General features: G+C 32.8%; 1 protein-coding gene across 1 annotated transcript; it reads left to right on the top strand.

The window, feature by feature from the left end:
- The first annotated feature begins 13079 nt into the window (after nucleotides 1-13079).
- On the top strand, nucleotides 13080-14006 carry LOC139492665 (uncharacterized). Its single transcript, XM_071280817.1, has one exon. The coding sequence runs from the start codon at nucleotides 13080-13082 to the stop codon at nucleotides 14004-14006; it is 927 nt and encodes a 308-aa protein (XP_071136918.1).
- Nucleotides 14007-16028: the final 2022 nt, after the last annotated feature.

Below are 16028 nucleotides of genomic sequence, written 5' to 3'. Positions count from 1 at the left end.
AACCCGGATTTGTTTTTTTCTCAATCGATTTATGAATTTCGAACAGCGGTATACTACTGTTGCCTTTAAATTCCAACATTGATTTTGTTCTGAAAAGCTGAAACAAAACTAAACATATATGAACAGTTATGAGAACCCACAATCCTACATCCTGCTGATACAGTGTACTCATGTTTTGGAATTGCATAAGGCTCTGTGTTTATCAAAATTCGATATGTGCTAACTGATACTTTAGATTTGGAGAACATGATTTTTGTATTAGTTAATTTATTGGATTTTAACTAGCAACAGTTACTGTAACTACGCTCATCTCGGGGCTTTGTGTCTTTTGTTTTCTTTCAGGGCTTCGTTAAGATCTATTGCACCGTTTTAGTGCTTGTTCGAATGTTTGTGTTGTTACACCATAGTATAAAGTTAGGTCGCCTCGAAATAGCCTTTTTGTGTTCAAGCGACATAAAACAAAAATCAACTTTTCAATTATTCCAAGGTTAAGGATAGGACGGAGCGCTCTCTCACATGTTTATACATCATATAAGTATTACTTGTATTAATAAATCATCGCCACGATTAGGTCTTAATGCGCGGGTCTTACTTAAGTTTAGCCTAATTATTATGTAGCTTTTACAACTGTGACGAGGTAATTGCTCTTAAACGTTACATTATTGAGAATATCACCAGCCCAGAAGTAGTCAATTGTCACTTTGACTACTGTTGGGTTGGTGATATTCTCAATAATGTAACGTTTACCAGCAATTTTCTCGTCAAAGTTGTTGTAAAAGGTACATTATAAATTAGACTAAATCCGTTGTGGAAATGGTAACAATGGACATGCTAACAATGAACATGCTAACGGTGTGAATAGTTAGTGTTCATTGTTCTTATTTATTTGACATTTCAACTGTTTTATAAAATCGCCAATATGACTTTTGATTTCGGGACATAGAACTGAAAAGTTCATGAAAGAAAACAAAACTATTTTAACAGTTAAATCTGAAATGATTGTTTGTTAAAAAAAAGCTCAACTTGGTGTGTAGGAAGGAAGTTTGTAATGGACAGTTAAAAAGTATGGCTATGACCAAACAAACAAAAGTCGCGATAACACTAAGTAAAGACAGATTACCGTCAATAACAGTTGACAAATTCATCTCAGTGAATACATGTTGGGATCGTTGTGGAGGCACAGTGTCAGTGGTCAAATTTTAAACTTCCGTTTAACTATATAAAAGTAAGAAGATGCGGTATGATTGCCAATGAGTCACTTATCCATCAAAGTTCAAATGAAACGAATGTAAAGAATTATAGGCAGCCTTCAATAATCAGAAAAACCCATACCGTATAGACGGCTTTAAATAGGGACAATACAACTCATAGGAAAAGATATACTGACAAAGCCATGGCTAAAAAAGAAAAAAAAACAAAATCAAAACAGACATACAAACAAAATTATGCAAAACACAACATAGAAAACTAAAGACTGAGTAACACGAACCTCATGTGCTCAGGAAGGGTAAGCAGATCAAGCTCTACATGTGGCACCCGTCGTATAACTCATGTTAATATTAACCCGGTAAAAAGTCTATTACTGTAAGTTTCATTCGTGAAAAGAGAACGGGATTGTACGAACACATCTGAAATCCTCTATAAAACGGATTTTCCATAAAGGTCAATAAACTCGAGATGGCGTCTGTAAAATTAACTAAGGGATGAATTCAACTTCACCATTTGGAACATTTGGTTTAATAGCTTCCTTGTGAGCAGCAACTATCAATGAAATCATGATAGGAAATAATCGTATCAATTTTGAAATAAATACTCCGTATGTAGGCGCTGCTGGAGTGTTGCTACATATAAATGGAAAAGAGGGACGAAAGATACCACAGGGACAGTCAAACTCATAAATCGAAAATAAACTGACAACGCAATGGCTAAAAATGAAAAAGACAAACAACATTACACATGACACAACACATAAAACTAAAGAATAAGCAACAAGAATCCCACTAAAAACTGGGTTGATCTCAGGTGCCCCGGAAGGGTAAGCAGATCCTGCTCTACATGTGGCACCCGCCGTGTTGCTAATGTTAAATCCGGTTAATTGTCTAATTCGGTAGGTCACATTCATGAAAGGGAAAAGTCACAATTGGGAGGCTGAAATCACCTCTTTTGCCGTATTTGTTTTCAACAGACCCTTATTGTCGAATTCCAGATGGAAGTTAAGATATGAGGCAGTCAAATGTATCTGTTGAATCATTTTTCTCTAGTTCGATGGGATAGATGCGTTCAACATAGTCACAAAACTTTGAATCATTTAGTGAGAGAACATCATTTATAAAGCGGAAAGTAAAATTATAGGATATTGTTAACTTCTAATCTTCCTTCCAATGAAGTTTTGTATGAAGTCAGCCTAATGAGAATAAAGGAACAAGTCGGTAAAAAAGGGGTACAGGTGGTTTCCATAGGAATGCCGATTGTTTGTTGAAAAACACGTCCTCCAAACGTAATGTAGCGGGGTTAAACAAAATATTTGAAGGCGCCAACCCCTCACCCCCTAACCTGGAACATTGACATTGTCTAACAGTTCACAATAAAGATAATTAAATTCACTAAAATTACCAGTATTGCGTCTGTATATAACATTTATAGAAGTCTTTCCATCATTACACGAACAGACGTTAATCTTAATATTTAGAATGGATTTTGAGACGAAAAAAAACTTCACTCATATTTATTCAATTAAGTTAACGACATAATACAACAAACCACTTTATCGGTAAATGCATTTAATTTTTCTTTATTTGACATAACATTTAGGTTTCTCGACGCAAATGAAAAGATATAGGACAACAGACTCTATCAAATTAAATCTCTAAATAGATTCTTTATGGATCAGTTGATTAGAGTTAATATGCTTGGGTTCTTTTTTAAATTAGCTTTTCGTCTGGACTATTTTATTCCAACGAAAGTGCAAAAAGACCGCATTATGTCAAAAATTTCTTTAGAATTCAAACTAAGTTAATAGCATAAAAGTCTGCTTTTCTTACTTAAAACAGTACTTTATAAATATGATGGTAGTGCATCGATGTTTTGTTCGTCAATAATAATTCATAATTATAACAATTTTTTGAAATTTATTTTCTCGTAGAGTTGTCTTTCTTATGTTGAAGTATTTAAATAAATCCTTAATAAAGATGTTTGATAGATATCATTAAGACATACCAAAAAGACAATCATCAAATTAAAAAAAAACAAGTCCAAGATCAGCATATTGTCTTCAATAAGAGTAAACGATATGATAAAGTTTGAATTAGTTTGTAACCCGAATTTGTTTTCTCTCGAATAGACTTTTGAACAGCGGTATACTACTGTTACCTTTATTCACAGTCCAGTACATATCTTCATTTTGAAAAAATATATACTAAAAGATACAAATTTTAAGCATATCTGTTTATAATCAAACGAAAAAGACGATAGATAACTTTTTTCAACTATTCCTCTTGTTGCTGTTCATTTTTGTCACATATTACAGGTCACATGCCTTGCAAACTTAAAACTGTTGACGTCAGTCTTTTCGAAACATTCGAATCTAATCGAAAGAAGTCGAGGAATTTCTTTAGTTTCATATGTACACTACGTCTGAAAATCACATGAGGGTATTGTAAATTTTGACATACACAGGAAAGCAGGATTAACGTCAGATCAAGTATCATCGAATGATTTAAAAAAAAAACACAAATAATTCATAACTGGAAAATATAGGGAAGAAAACCCCCACACAAACAAGATTTTGGTAAATTATTTGTAGATATGAATCATGAACGGACTTTTACGACAGATGTGAAGAAGGAAACTTTTAATCAACTACCATCTTTTGATCCCAAAATTATTATAAAAAAAATAGAAAACCATATTTTGCATTAACGGCTTGACATCAATAATTGGACACGTTTTCTAAAAGGGGTTTTATTCAGGAGTCGCTGTTAAATCTGTCCCCTAATACATTCTTATGAATTAAGCCTTGGCGTTACCTGACTTTTCTGTTAAATATTCATATGTAACATGTTAATAGACATTTGCGAAAACTAGGTCTATACCTAGGATTATACTTTAGACTTACGATTACAGGTGACAAAAACAAGGGGTCATCTCAAAATACAAAAACAAACCAACTATACAGATACAAAATAGCAAATGGTGTGTTCTATAAAAAAAAGATGAAAGCAACACGTTCAAATTTCATGTGTCCGCAAATATTCTTCAGAGAATATACTCTACAAACTGTTTCATTTAAAATAGTAATGTTGGTGTCGTTGTTGTTATGCACGATTACAACTTTGTAATCGCAACTGTTTCCTTGCCGACTTAAATAAATTGTGATTTATTTTTTTAACAATTTCTTCTCACTTGCTACACCTTTTCATTTTTATCGCTAACAATCAATTGAATAGACTTGCGTATAAATTTTGTGTTCGAAAAGAACGACGTCGCAGTGAGAGATCACGGACTGTCCCGCGGGTTGGAACACCCCTTTTCTTGTCGATCAATGCTTTTGAATAAAACATATGGTCGGACACCCCCCTTTTATCTTGGGTTGGAATCCCCTTTTGAAAATGGCTTGATCGACCCCTGCGTCGTCAGTGCACTTTGTATTACAATTCCATTAAAATAGTATCAGTCTCGGAACAGAGGTTAAAGATCATGGTTCGAGCATACCAGTCCCACCCATGCTCATGGGGGATAATTATAGACATCGCGAAAAAAAACCCGTCCATACTTAACGATTCCTAAAATCTCTATTATAACAATTGCATAAAAACCAACATGGAACTCCTTTGTCATTTTTGTTTTTTTGCTTTTGAAAACATAGTTCGCAAAGTTTAAACTATTTGAGTACACCTATTCTTACATTTCAACTGAGTCTGATAAACAGTCTAAAATATATTTCCGACATAGAGAAGATCTTTGATAACTGTAAATGGGGTTGTTTTTTTTCTTCTCTAGAAGTTGTATTTTTTCTATTGAAACCAATAACGAAGACAACAGTGTTTGTCCTATTCAGGAAAATAAAAGATTTCAAAATTCTACTGAACGGCAAGTGAAATTTCTTGAAGAATAAAAAGCTAAAAAAACACCCATTCGCTGAAATTTCTCAATCTCTTAAAAACGAAATAAAACAGAGAAAGTATCATGTTTTAGCATAAACATGCTAACATGCACCATGCATGTTTTTATATAGATTAGACCGTTGCTTTTCCCGTTTAAATGGTTTTACACTAGTAATTTTTCAATTTGGAGCCCTTCTAAGCTTGCTAACATTCGATGAGAGCCAAGACTCGGTGTTGAAAGCCGTACATTGACCTATAATGGTTTACTTTTATAAATCGTTGCTTGGATGGAGAGTTGTCTCATTGGCACTCATACCAAATCTCCCTATATTTATTCATAAGTGATTACGCCTTTCCTAACAACGTATTGCTGACTTTTTTTTCAGCAAATGTGTATCTCAGTTTCCGCAAATGTCTTATATATATATGGATACAATATGTGTCAGTAGAAAAAGAGAACAACAGAGTGGTACATGTGACATTACCTATTTGCGTCATTTGTATTAAAACTGGATTATTCTATATTTTTACTACTTGTCAGTCGAAGAATAACTGAAACTTTATATACTCTTTTGACATCTTGCGCAATCTTTAGTTTCCCAAAACATGTAATGTGGACCAAATGTTCTGTTCATCTTGTCGTCCGTTTTCTTTTGCCATGATGTTATTTGTCCGTCTTTAACTTATGGTATCTTAAAGGCTTAAATGGTGTATCGAATATGGTATTGAACATATTCTGTCTGGCTGTACACCTGACACTAGGATGAGGTGACATGTGATTGGTTGTGCTTGATGCAAAAATACACAACAATGTTCGGTCGGAAATGAGCAGTAACAACAATTTTTGTAGTAGGAAGCCGGTTGAAACACAATAGTTTTGCTCATATCCAACACATACCCTTTTTCAGTGACAATATGAATGTATTACTCTTCAACCCGATTGGTTTAAATTTTCTACCCTTCATCCCTATTGGTCAAAATGTTTTACTCTTCAGCCAGATTGGTCTAAATGTTCTACCCTTCATCCCTATTGGTCAAAATGTATTACCCTTCAGCCCGATTGCTCTAAATGTTCTACCCTTCATCCCTATTGGTCAAAATGTTTTACACTTCATTCCCGTTGGTCTAAATGTTTTGCCCTTTTCCATTCATCCCGTTGGTCTAAATGTTTTACCCTTAATCCCGATTGACCAACTTCGCAGGACATACCATTTAGAATTATCGTTATGAATAAAAGATGTCGGGTTCACATGAAGGAGACATTCGCGGAATGACGTAAATGCACACATAACATCTAAAGGTCGACATATATACTGTCAGTTTGATTTGTTTTCGTCCTGAATATGCATGAAACAATTAATACCAGACGTTACGTGTACAGCTGGTTATACCCTTAGTATCTCTTCAAATTTAATAACCCGTCAATTAAAGAAAGAATATTGAAGTTTACCGATCCTGTTTAAAATGTATTATTCGATGCAGACTTTGAATTGATAATGACGTTATTGAAATCTACGGAGTTTTAATGTATCACTGATTTTAAAACGTAATTTGAGTGTTGTCAAATGAAGCTTAAAATTAGAAACTTTGTTTGGAATTAAATCTCTATAAATCTATGTTTTAATTGAAGCACTTAAATTGGAGATAGATTTTTAGCGCCTTATTAAGTTACACTAAAATGGAATCGAAATTAAATTAAGGATGGTTGCTTGTGCTGATTGATTTTCAGTAGAATCATTCTATGTAGATTCACAAGGTCACGATTTCTGAATTCAATATTTTTCTCGTAGGAGAAAATAAGCAATAAAGTCTCAGATGCATTTTTACAAAAAAGAGTTATTCTAACGTGCATTATAGATAATTATAGAATCGAACAAGTTGAGATATATAAACACCGTAAGATCGGGACAAGGGAACGTCACTATCTAACAATGGATAACTATAAAAGGCAATGAAAAATCAACTCCTTTATTGTTAATTTGAGAATTAAGATTCCCGTTAAAGATATAAATATCATTGTCCAAGAAAGAGCAGTGTTAATTATCAGTATTAGCTTTATGTACTGTCATTTCAACAGGATAAATAGCTTGAGTGAACATAGTGGCGTCGTCATTAAAATATCAAAAAGTGTTATCAAATTTATGAAAGTGTTATTAAATTTTTGTATCAGATGTTGTTTCGATGGGTCTTTGCTGATTTTAGTCATAAAATGAAACTCATAACAACACAGAAACAGGTCCGTAGTAAGTGGTTCACAATTAGTCCCAATTGGAATTCCGATAACTTGAAGATATACGGAACTATCATATAGCGAACCAAAATGGTAATTAGTAAAATTTCAAGTGCAATCATCACATCAAAGCAGGTCAAATTGACATCGTTCTTTTGTTTGTTGTTACTAAAAAAAATGTCATAAAAGAGTTACAACATTTAAATTCGCATTCTTCGGTACCGAAGTTTTAAAATAACCCTTTTAATCATTGTTGATGGTATTGGGAAAAAGTAGTAATGACAAAATGTCTGGTCCCATGTTACATTAATGTCTTGACTACTGAAACATGTATGGGACCGGTTACCAGCAAATCTCTGCATCCATCCTGTTGAAAATATGGATAACCGACGTGTCCCGGTTTTCTAATCGACCTTCTGATTTGTCCATACGCCATCTTCGATCATGCTGAAACTTCGTAACGAATATACGAGAATGGACGTTATTAATCTAATTTGGTTCATGAAATTTGATTGTTTATCTGAATTGGCCCATTAAAGTTGATTAATATGTTCACTTATACAAATATCCAACAATGTCTGGGAATCATTTTAAATGTAAATGATTACAACTTCAACCATATTTGTGGTCCAAACCGCGAGATTTTGAAAAAAATTACCACAACTTATTTATACTTTTCACTGTGTGTGGCATTATATTGTTTCATACAAAACCCGATAATTGGAACCAGTGATTTATATACTGACATGAGCACCATAAAGCTGATGTTTCGGATATGATTTTTTTTGGATTTAGAGGGTTCAATTTATACTGAAGGTACCAACAGAACACGTTAAACTCCTCCCGTGTTCTGAAATTCACGCTTTTTATGATAAAAAGCGTGATTTTCAGAACATAGGAGGAGTGTATAAAAAGCGTGAATTTCAGAACACAGGAGGAGTGTAACGTGTTCTGTTGGTACCTTCAGTATACATTATTCATTCCATTTACTTTGCGTTAAAGAATGAATCAACACAGGTCTAATTACCAGGCTTCTCACAAAAGAAATCAAAGTTACTCAATTTTATTACGGCACAATATATACACAAGACAAACAGATATATTTCACAGCACAGGACAAACACTCGACTATACCACTGACAGTCACATATAACATGTAAAGTTAATGTTCAAGAGCAAATATAGCGTCTAGCCATTAGAAATGATAAATATATTCATCCAAACAGCTCGAATAAACACATGAGGTAGCCATAGTATACACAAGCACATCTTATAAATAAGTACATAAAATACATTAAAATTCATAACTAACACAGTTGTATGCGGCGGGTGGGAGGGTAAATAATTTCAATGAAAAATTTCAAATGTACCGCGAATCCCGAAACAAAGAAATATATATGAGCGTCCTTTATCCAGGTAACAAATTGACCAATCAAAATAAGGAATGCTCGGAACAATTTCTTCCGAGTAAATGTAAACAGTGATTCACGTGGTAATTATCCATTTTTATAAAATCAAAAATTACACGATAATAAAGATCAGCAATTTAGGGTTCTTTATATAACCATTTTAATCAACCGGACCATGATCCTTCTTTATCTACAAAAGTACGCATTATCGAGAAAATTTATCACCACACAAATAGCCCTGTACCTAAGTACTCCTTTCCGCAAAGATAGAGAAAATTTCTGGATAAGGGAATTAGGAACTGCAATGCCATATGGTTGCAATGATAATATTAAAAGAGTAGGAAATCTGTCAAGTCCTGCCTGCAGTGATGTTAATGTAATGGGTTTATTTAATACTACCTTACAACAACAACGTAGTCATGGGCAAAAACATTACCATCGGCCTAATTTAAAAAAGTCTTCCAAATCTAGATCACCCTCTGGGAGCTTTGGTGACCTTCTTTCACATCTTCATCATCCACTAGGGTTACATTACATAAGAACTATTCTCTTTACACTGCCAGTCAATTTTCTAAAACGTTTGAGAGATTATGCACTGGACAAAGGATGCACCAATACATTTTCTTCAATGTACAGACTCGTCAGTATTATTTGTGATGTAGCTCTTTTCCGTCTTTTCAAACCAGTAAGATCGCTATAAATTTATTACTTTGGGATATCATAAGGCATATTTCATTAATAGTGACAAACAAAAAGGTAAAACATGCTACACAGAAGAACAAGTGGTCAGTATGCTGGAGTTTCTTATCGACAACATATTTGTTGAGTTTGGAGGTAGACTTTTCCAACAAATTGTCGGCATTCCTATGGGAACAAACTGTGCGCCTCTTCTTATTTTCATATGAATCGGAGTTCCTTCAGACACTTGTCAAAAATAAGAGAATCAAAGAAGCCATATTATTTAATTTGACTTTCAGGTATATTGATGATGTTCTTTCCATAAACAATGCGAACTTTTCTGATTGGGTTCCATTAATATATCCCCATGAACTAGAAATTAAAGAAACAACAGACACGGCTTCCTCCGCCTCATTTTTAGACTTATATCTCGAATTTGACTTCCACAGTTATCTCAATACCAGAATCTATGACAAACGAGACGATTTTAATTTTGAAATTATTAATTTCCCCCACCTTAGTAGCAATTTACCAACTTCACCTGCATATGGGATATATATTTCCCAACTTATTCGATATTCAAGAGCTTGCAGCTGCTACTTAGACTTTTGTAAAACGTCATCAGTGTCTGAGTAGAAAGTTGATCAACCAGGGGTATGTCAAAGAACGTCTCGTCCTTTTTCTATAAAAGTTCATCGGAAGGTACCAAGACCTTGTTGAAAAATATTCCCTATCAACTTCACAAATAATACATGATGGTCTCGATGTATAGATTCTGCGTACTGATGTTTTTTTTTTTGTAATTTGTTTATTTTTGACATAAAGACAGAAAACAATCAAGCAGGATTACACACATGTACAGTTTCAAGTATGGTCTTAAAGATATTATTATTATATGACAACTCTAAATAGCAAGACATACAACAAAATATAACTATAATTTTCGTACCAGTTATAAAATATTTAAATCACCTAGGACAGATTGTAATGGCAACCATTTTTTATCTATATATGCGTACTGATGTTGTTTATCATCTTAAAAACGTGTTATATTGTTCTTTCAGTTGACTCTGTTCTATTATTAATATTACTTTTACTGTTGGATTGTTTTATGTGATATCCATTTGACGTGGCTCGGTACTTAAACATTCCGTCAATGTGTTTGTATTATCTTTCATTTTTTGCTGGTGTGTTTTGTATATGGGACTTTTTGTGTTTCTTTGGTTATTACAAAATACGTTGAACCACAAACGTCTAAATTATCCAATCGCGTAGTGGAATAAACTATTTGTGGATTCTTATAAATTCTTTATAACTTTTGGACTATTTTAAAACTCGGTCTATTTCTGAAATTAATTCTTTTACATACGTTTGATTTTTTAACCCTGTATGCTAACATTGCCCATGTGAAATTTTAAAATTTGTTTGTATATACATTGAACGACTAATATATGTGACGTATAATATTTTCTGACGTCAGACACGCGAATCAATGAATATGTTTATAGATAAATGTTTTTGTGTTCTGTTAAATTGTTCCTTTTAAATTTGTTACACGATGATGACTGCTGTTGCCATATTTTGACTATTTTATTTATTATGTCTGTTTAGTTCACGCATCATTGTAAATATAACGGAATTTGATGAAACTGTCATCAAAGTGAGAGGTTTAGCGCTATAAAACCAGGTTTAATCCACTTTTTCTACATTTGAAAATGCGTGTACCATATGTCAGGAATATGACAGTTCTTTTCCATTAGTTTTTTTATGTGTTTCTTTATATGATTTTGCCATGTGTTTACGGACTTTCCGATTACATTTTCCTCCAAGTTCGATATTTTTGTGATTTTACTTTTTGAACTCTCTAAATCCAAAATGTAATATCATAAACATCATAATATTTGATTGATAAATGATATTCTGAGCACTGAAAAAAAAACAACAACAAAAAACAAAAAAAACCGAATTTCTTTAAAGCTTTATGTCAATTGACAAGAACTAAAAATCAAAATTAAGGTAGTTCCATTTGTGTTTCAACATCTTTGTACATTTGAAAAACTAGAGTTATAATATGTTGAAGAGTTCAAATGTATTATATAAAGATTGCGGGAGATTTTTTTTCATATTTATTACTAAAAGAATATTAAACACACCCAAACAGGCAAATAACAGGAAAGAAAAGACGATGCATAAGTAATAATCGAGAATTTTAACGGAAATCCCGAAGCCTAAAAACCTTCTTAGTTAATAAATAAAAAAATTCAAATCCCCAGGACAGGAAAACTGTAGTTTTCTCACGAATTGGACAGGAAAGATAAAAGAAAATATTTGTAATTATTCATAATATTACCAGTGCAATGTCAGATATACTTAGAACTAATAAAGATAAACAGGAACTTTGTTAAGAATAATACTGGTGTTTAAACCTAATTAATTACATGTGAAACGTGCTCAAACCTATTTATTTGTTGAATTTTCCAGTTTTTAACAACATTCTGGGAAAGCACTCCTCCGATATTGAAAAACAATTTCTCCCTGTCCTTCAGTGTTGTGAACTGATATTTTTGTAACCTTTTGTCTTTACAATAGATAAATCAATGGTTATAGCTTGGTGTGGTACATGAATCAATCCAAAAGGACTAGAAAATAGTAACGAAAACAATATCCTGCCCTTTTGATGACAAAACGTACCGGGAAATTCAGCAGAGTGCAAGAAATAAAACTCTCAATAATAGTGAAAATCTAAAAATTTTTTTATTGAAAAGTATAACCAGATTAAGAACTTCAATTCCGAAAGACAGGTGTTGAATCTTTGAACACTTTTCCAGTCCTTGCACATAGACCCTAAAGTTCTGTATTCCCCATTCTGATCCATTCCCACATGATAAATGAACACAAGCAAAAAAAGATGGAGGAAAAAAAAATACTTGGAAATTGTAAAGTTTAGTAGAAATTTGATTCAATAAACGAGAAAAGTAGAAATTTCAAGGAATCTATGAATTAAAGCCCTTTCAATTTATGAGCAGAATTTGATAGATTTTCCATTATATATAACTTGATTTTCACCATCAAGAGTACATTGCAGGGGAAATTCCTCTAAGAATACAGAAATTAATTGTCGACAAGGTAATTCTTACTGCTATTATTCATTTAGTTTCAGTGGTCGGCTAGTCCATATTTTTCAAACAAATCTTTTTATCTTTGAAATAATTATAGCTGAGATGAAAACAACAATCAAAGTATTACAAATGCACTTTAATGTCTGAAAGAATATTTTACAGTTTATCACAGAGAACGATACAATCCTAAGAAATCTTTAGACAGAGAAGACAGCCAAGATTTATAAAGATACATGTCCACTTTTAAACAACTGGCGACAATAACAACGTAACTGGGATAATAAGAAATGAAAACTTTTTATCACCGTTTGTAAGATTTGAAATATTCAAATTTGAAATATAAGTTTATTATTAATTAATTGTTTAACTAACGTATTCATTTATTTTTGTAAGAATACGAAACTCAGTTTTTACTATTTATTTATGAAAGCGCTAATGTAACGTTGCGCTCTTTTGAACAACACATTTTCCCGTTTCTGTTTTGTGACGTTACGCCTTTGACGTGCGCTTCGTCGTCTAGACTTTATTTGATTACATACGGATGCACACTGTTTTTACTGCAGACAAACCTCCTTTTACCTTTGTCGGAGTTGACTACTTTGGTCCATTAAACGTTAAACTTGGACGGTCAGTTGTTAAGAGATATGGATGCCTCTTTACGTGCCTTACAACAAGAGCGGTTCATATAGAAATAGCCCACAGTTTAAATACGGATTCTTTTATTTCAGCCTTTCAACGCTTTACAAGTAGACGAGGCATTCCCGAAAAGGTCTACAGTGATAATGGAACAAATTTCGTTGGCGGTGAAATCGAACTTCGAAAAAACATTGAACAATGGAATAAAGCAACTATATCAAATTATATGCTACACAAGGACATTATTTGGACATTTAATCCACCATATGCAAGTCACCGCGGTGGTGCATGGGAACGAATGATTCGTTCAACAAGGAACATTTTTAAAGCACTGATCAATCAACAACTACTTAGCGATGAACAATTACTGACATTTATGGCCGAAACTGAGCGTATTATGAATGATAGACCGATAACAGCAATAAGTGACGATTGTCGTGATTTACCAGTTTTGACGCCAAATATGCTATTATTGATGAAGAGCAACACGTCAACACCACAAGGTGTGTTTGACAAAAAGGATATATATGCAAAACGTTGGTGGAAACAAATACAACACCTAGCGAATGAATTCTGGAAACGTTGGTTGAGGGAATACTTACCAACCCTACAGCAAAGAAGAAAATGGCAGAGGGAAGAACGAGATGTTGAAATAGACGATATTGTTTTAGTTGCTGATGAACGTATACAGAGAGGACAATGGCCTTTAGGTAGAATAGTCGAGGTCACAAGGAGCCGTGATGGTCACATCCGTAGCTGCGTGGTCAAAACTAGTCAGTCACATATTTTGAGACCTATAAATAAACTATGCTTACTCGAGTGTTCTAAATAGAACTATTTTTTATTGGTGACAAAATTGTATTACATTTTCAAACTGTATTAAGAAATTATTTGGTATTTTCATTGTGGGGAGTGTAAGATTTGAAATATTCAAATTTGAAATATAAGTTTATTATTAATTAATTGTTTAACTAACGTATTCATTTATTTTTGTAAGAATACGAAACTCAGTTTTTACTATTTATTTATGAAAGCGCTAATGTAACGTTGCGCTCTTTTGAACAACACATTTTCCCGTTTCTGTTTTGTGACGTTACGCCTTTGACGTGCGCTTCGTCGTCTAGACTTTATTTGATTACATACGGATGCACATTCAGTTGGAAAGCAGGTCACGGTTTGACCCCTAGTTTATCAGCAACAATAGAGTCACGTGACCGTGAAAATTCAGTAAAAAAACGGATGAGACAAACCTCATTTTAACTCACTGAATACTATTGTCGTAATAAAAACTTATTGACCTAACTAATCTTGAGTATCCATAGTTTATTCTCGTCAAAGCTCACACATCAAATCAAAGTCCTTTATTCTTTATTTTATCTGCAAACTTGGAGTTTGGGTGAAAATTGTCAAGTCTCTTGAACGAAAAATCTAAATATTTACGAGGAAACTAAAAATGATGGGCTGAATTTAAATTTAATAAAGCATCTCATTAAGACAAACACTCGATATGAATATCTCGGCAATAGAATGTTGGATACGCAAACGTCAAATTGATTTCAAACCGAAGCGGTGGTTTTTATGCCGATTTGTGCAAGTGGTTATCTCCCCTTATTACATTGGTTGCAATGAATTACATTGATTTCCCAGTTAGATAAAAACCGATAATTTCACATGTGAAATAAACGTGGTTATTTCACTCTCTGACGTCATACAACAATAGGCGTTGTCAAGACGTCGATAACGTCGGATCAAAACAAATTGTCAATGCGTAGGAAAAAGATATAGTTCCTTACATTTTCTACATTAATTTCATAAAAAAAGCCAAATTTTGCCAATGTAATAAAAAGAATAACTAATCGCCGTATTTGAATATCAAAAATAAGACAACTTGTGACCGAACGCCGCTATGGATTAAACTCGTGCTGCGCACTCGTTTAATCCATGCGTCGTTCGGTCACGCGTTGTCTTATTTTTGATATTCAAATACGGCGATTAGTTATACTATAATTAATATCACCAGTCAAAAATAAAAACCCAGCAAAATGCATAAAAATTAAAAAAGGAGTTTACCTTACAAAAATTAGAAAGAAAATAAACGAAACTCGATTTATAACTATGTTATGATAATATAAAGAAGAGATACTGCCCCCTATTTTTCAGAGAAGGACTAAATGTAAATATTAACAGACAAAATAATACTGCAGTAAAAAAAAACAATTCAGAAATGTGGATAATGACACCTACATGTAAAATTAATAACCTAGCTATATTGAAAGAAATTAGATCTGGCGGATGAAATATACTACATGCAGAATTTTTTTAAACACTTCTGATTATTTTGAATGCAATAAAACATAGTTTATACAATTTCAATAATCTTTCTGAAATTGATATAATTATTAAATAAATAGTACTGATCATATATATTTTATATTCTATAAAGTGTGACCAAGAGTCTCAACAAATTTCTTCAAATAAGAGAGCCTTTAAACTCAAGCCCATGTTTCTTAGTTGAACAGTAAAATACAAAAAAGGGATTTATAAGTTTTATACCAAAAATATTGACAGAAATTTTGTAAAAAAAATATATGCTTTAAATTATAAGTGAAAGTGACACAATTTTGAATTTCAGAATCATTATTATTGTAAAATTAAACTATTAGATTAGCTTGCACAGTAGCCCTTTGTCTTATTTCTCATGGTATTTTATAGATTATGAAAGTAAACTTTTTGGAAAAAATGGGGCTTCTTCTCTTGAACAGGTTGCTGTATCAGCTTCTTTAAATAATTACATATTTATAAACAAAGTATTGTATATATACTTTATCTGAAAACTAGTAAAAGGAAATGAAAT

The sequence above is a fragment of the Mytilus edulis genome, chromosome 10 (assembly GCF_963676685.1).
Source record: "Mytilus edulis chromosome 10, xbMytEdul2.2, whole genome shotgun sequence".
NCBI lineage: Eukaryota > Metazoa > Mollusca > Bivalvia > Mytilida > Mytilidae > Mytilus > Mytilus edulis.
Note: the sequence above shows the minus strand (reverse complement) of the source record. Positions and strands in the feature narration are given on the sequence as shown.